This window comes from Gossypium arboreum, chromosome 6 (assembly GCF_025698485.1).
Source record: "Gossypium arboreum isolate Shixiya-1 chromosome 6, ASM2569848v2, whole genome shotgun sequence".
NCBI classification, from domain to species: Eukaryota; Viridiplantae; Streptophyta; class Magnoliopsida; order Malvales; family Malvaceae; genus Gossypium; species Gossypium arboreum.
In genome coordinates, this window is record NC_069075.1 from 14,275,671 (window position 1) to 14,279,389 (window position 3,719).

Genomic DNA, 3,719 nt, shown 5'->3' on the forward strand with positions numbered 1-3,719 from the left:
ATGTGAACTGGACACTAGTAATCTTATGCATATATATATTTTTTGTTGAATAATCTTATACATATTTTAATTACTCTTTTAAAATATTAAAATTTTAGTAACAATTTTTTAAATATACAACTGCAAACATAACTTATAATTTTAAAATTTTAAAATATTTTATTATAAGAAATTTATTATTAGTAAATTAAATATTACATATTTCGTATAAAATTATTCATAAATGAGTAACAAATACATTTATCAAAATAATGTATTTTTAATGTTTAAAAATCATGTATCCTCAATCCTCAATCATTAATCAATCATATCACATTAAGACAATTCATGTACAGAAGGAGGAAGTAAAGAGAGGGAAGATCAAACGTAAGATATCTTAAAGAATGTCTAAAAGAATATTATACAATGTTTTATTTTATCAACACTTATATTTATGGTTGACAAAATTAGTGATAGATGGTTGATCTTTTAACGAATAACGCCATAGATATTTTGTCTTAAAGCCTAGCTAAGAATCTTGGGTGCATTCGTACACCCAACCTTGGTACTGATATCAGTCACTCAATCGATCTAGTTGGTATTGGAATACAATGGCAGCATCTTTATCTCCACGACCGCTGATATTCACCACAACCTTGGTGCCATTGGGTAGAGTAGGACATAGTTTCTCCAGGAAAGCCAATGCGTGAGAGGCCTCCAACGCTGGAAAAATGCCTTCCAAGTGGCATAGCCGTAGATATGCTGCAACAGCTTCTTCGTCGGTTGCAGTATGAAACTCTGCCCGACCTGTTTCTTTTAAAAAGCTCACCTCCGGTCCAACCCCGGGATACTCTAGCCTGCATGTCATTAATTTATCATAAATTGGTGTTTTATTTATCATCTTCACTTTGGTTCTAAAACTTCGAATAATTATTATAACATAAATAAAGGATTACGTACCCTACACCAATAGAATGTGGACCCAAAATTTGTCCTTCCTCATCTTGCAACAGATAACTCATTGCTCCATGATACACACCAACATCTCCTCTGGTTAGAGTGGCGGCATGTTTGCCACTGTCTAGCCCAAACCCAGCAGCCTCCACCCCAATCAACCTCACGTCTTCATCCTTTATGAATTCATGGAACAAGCCTAAAGCATTGGATCCACTCCCTATGCAAGCCACCAGTATATCTGGTCTTCCACCCCATTTCTCCATCCCCTGTTTTCTGGTTTCCTTTCCAATGATAGATTGAAATTCACGTACCATGCTGGGACATGGGTGAGGCCCTACTGCCGTTCCGGCTAGATAATATCTTGTTTCCAAGTTCCCCACCCACGCCCTTATGGCTTCCGAGCTCGCATCTTTGAATGTTCCATCAACAGCTTCTACCTCAGCTCCAAGATGCTTCATCAATAAGACATTAGAAGCCTGTTTTTCCATATCTGTGGCTCCCATGAAGATAGTGCAGTCCAAAGAAAGTTTTGCACATGCCGCTGCTGTTGCAACTCCATGCTGCCCAGCTCCTGTGGCAGCCACTATGCTTTTCCGGCCCATCCGCTTGGCAATCATTGCCTGCGCTATGGCGTTGTTTATTTTGTGAGCACCCCCATGGTTGAGATCCTCTCTCTTTAGATAAATCTCTGGTCCTTCTCCTTCACTGTTCTTGTAGTGATTTGTCAACCGCTGAGCAAAGTATAAAGGTGTCTCTCTCCCGACGTAGTCCCTTAATGCTGTTGTGAGCTCCTCCTGCGGCAAAACGTTCATGATCCATAATCTCAATGTTATTGTTATGTTTATATCTTAGAAAACATCAGTTTCAATAAAAAATTGAACTAACCTGAAACTCGGAATCATGCAAAACCAAGTTGAACTCCGCTTCAAGTCTGGCTAAAGAAGTAATGAGTGTCTCAGGCACATACTTTCCCCCAAACTTGCCAAATTTCCCTCCAGTATTATTAACAATATCTTTCTTATCAACGGGTTTACGTGTTGACAGAGTATTGTTTATGGTGAAAGCGGTGGAATCAGGCAGTGTTTGAGGGAGCATTGGCAGGGAAACAACGGGAGCAGTGCCGATTTTAATGGAACTCAAAACTTTTCGGTGGTTAAAGAAAGGAGTATTGAGATTGAAAGCAGCCATTTTATGTTTTGTTTCTAAATAGGGACGACCTTTTGTTGTACATAAATTATGGAGTTGGGGGGGGGTATTTATAGGGACCTTACTTAGCTAACACTCCGTCATTTCTAAATTGAAAGCCAGAACAATAACAGTCATATCAAATATTCACTTAAAATGGCTACCTAAATAACCGGTTTTGTTACTTTTTTTTTCTCGCCTCTTATACAAGGGATAGCGTAACGACACCACCAACAATATTCACAACCTCGGATGTTACATAAATTTGTGGACTAAAAAATGCAAACCGGCTTAGATGCAATCTTTCTTAAAGTAGCAGACTAAATTTGTCCGTCATTCCTTTGTGGGATAACCTTTTTCCGTCAACGTTTAGGTACGCGCAAGGTCCGACCATTTCTTTTTGTTCACAAGAGTATGGGAAAACATATGTGACACCTGAAACACGTTTTATTAAATACTAAAATCTATGGCCCACTGGTTTCGTTAAATTGATTGTTGATGGCCCCCTCTTCGGCTGCCATTGTAAGAGATGAGCATGGCAAATGGTACGGGGTTTTGGAAGAAATATTTGTAGGTGCAAGATTGAACAAGCTGAGTTTTGGGCTATCTACGATGGGTTACAATATGCATGGAGTATCAAATGGAAAGAAGTTACAGTAGAAATTGATTGTGATACAACTATCAAAGTTATCATTGATGACCTTAAGAGACATACGAATAGAGACTTGGTCTCAAAAATTCAAGAACTCTGCAACCGTGATTGACGTGTGGTCATTAAACAAATTCGGAAGAAATGCAAATTTTACTTCACACATATTAACAAGTTTAATGAAGGATTTTCCATATAACCCACGAGTATTTCAAGTCCCATCTGCTAAAGTTGCTGATTAAATCTATTTGGATATGGCCTTTATCTTCAATTTCAAATATTAATTATGTTAGTTTGTAATTGAGTCCGTTGTTTTATTACCAAAAAATAAAAATAAAAATCTATGGCCCACCATATCAACAAGGGCATATTGTTGCGAAAGATAATTAAAGATTTTGAATATGAATAATGTTATATTAAAATTTTATATTTAAAAGATAATATTTCATATATATTATATTGAGAAATAACTATATTAAAGTGAATAGCTTTCCTTACGGAAATTACATGTGAATTTTTTTATATTTTCTATAAAAATTCAGATAGCATAATGAATTTTTTTAAATGTCACATAGGTTTTTGTACTATTCATAAAATTGGAATTTAGTCTTTATATTTTATTTTTAGGAATTTAGTCACTTTTACTTTTCAGATTTTAAAATTCAGATCTAGTTGTTAACACTGTTAAATTTTTTATGTGACATTTTGAAAAAAAAAAACTCACTTTGTAGCAATGTAACAAAAAAATGACATTGTGGTAAATCTGAATTTAACAAAGTAAATTTAATAGTGTTAACAGTTGGATTTGAATTTTAAAATCTCAAAAGTAGAAGGACTAAATTCCTAAAAAAAAAGTGTAGGGACTGAATTCCTAATTTATAAAGGGTACAAAGACTTATGGCATATTTTAACAATTTATTTTTATACTTATGTTTAGAATAGAAGAAAG

At 35.2% G+C, this 3,719-nt stretch overlaps 1 protein-coding gene across 1 annotated transcript; it reads right to left on the minus strand.

Annotated features, from left to right (window-relative positions):
* Positions 1-239: 239 nt before the first annotated feature.
* LOC108460030 (tryptophan synthase beta chain 1) lies at positions 240-2,191 on the minus strand. The gene is made up of 3 exons (XM_017759416.2): positions 1,822-2,191; positions 940-1,730; positions 240-836 (listed from the first exon to the last, which is right to left on the minus strand). The coding sequence occupies exons 1-3, from the start codon at positions 2,122-2,124 to the stop codon at positions 554-556; spliced, it is 1,377 nt and encodes a 458-aa protein (XP_017614905.2). The 5' UTR covers positions 2,125-2,191; the 3' UTR covers positions 240-553.
* Between the last annotated feature and the right edge of the window lie 1,528 nt (positions 2,192-3,719).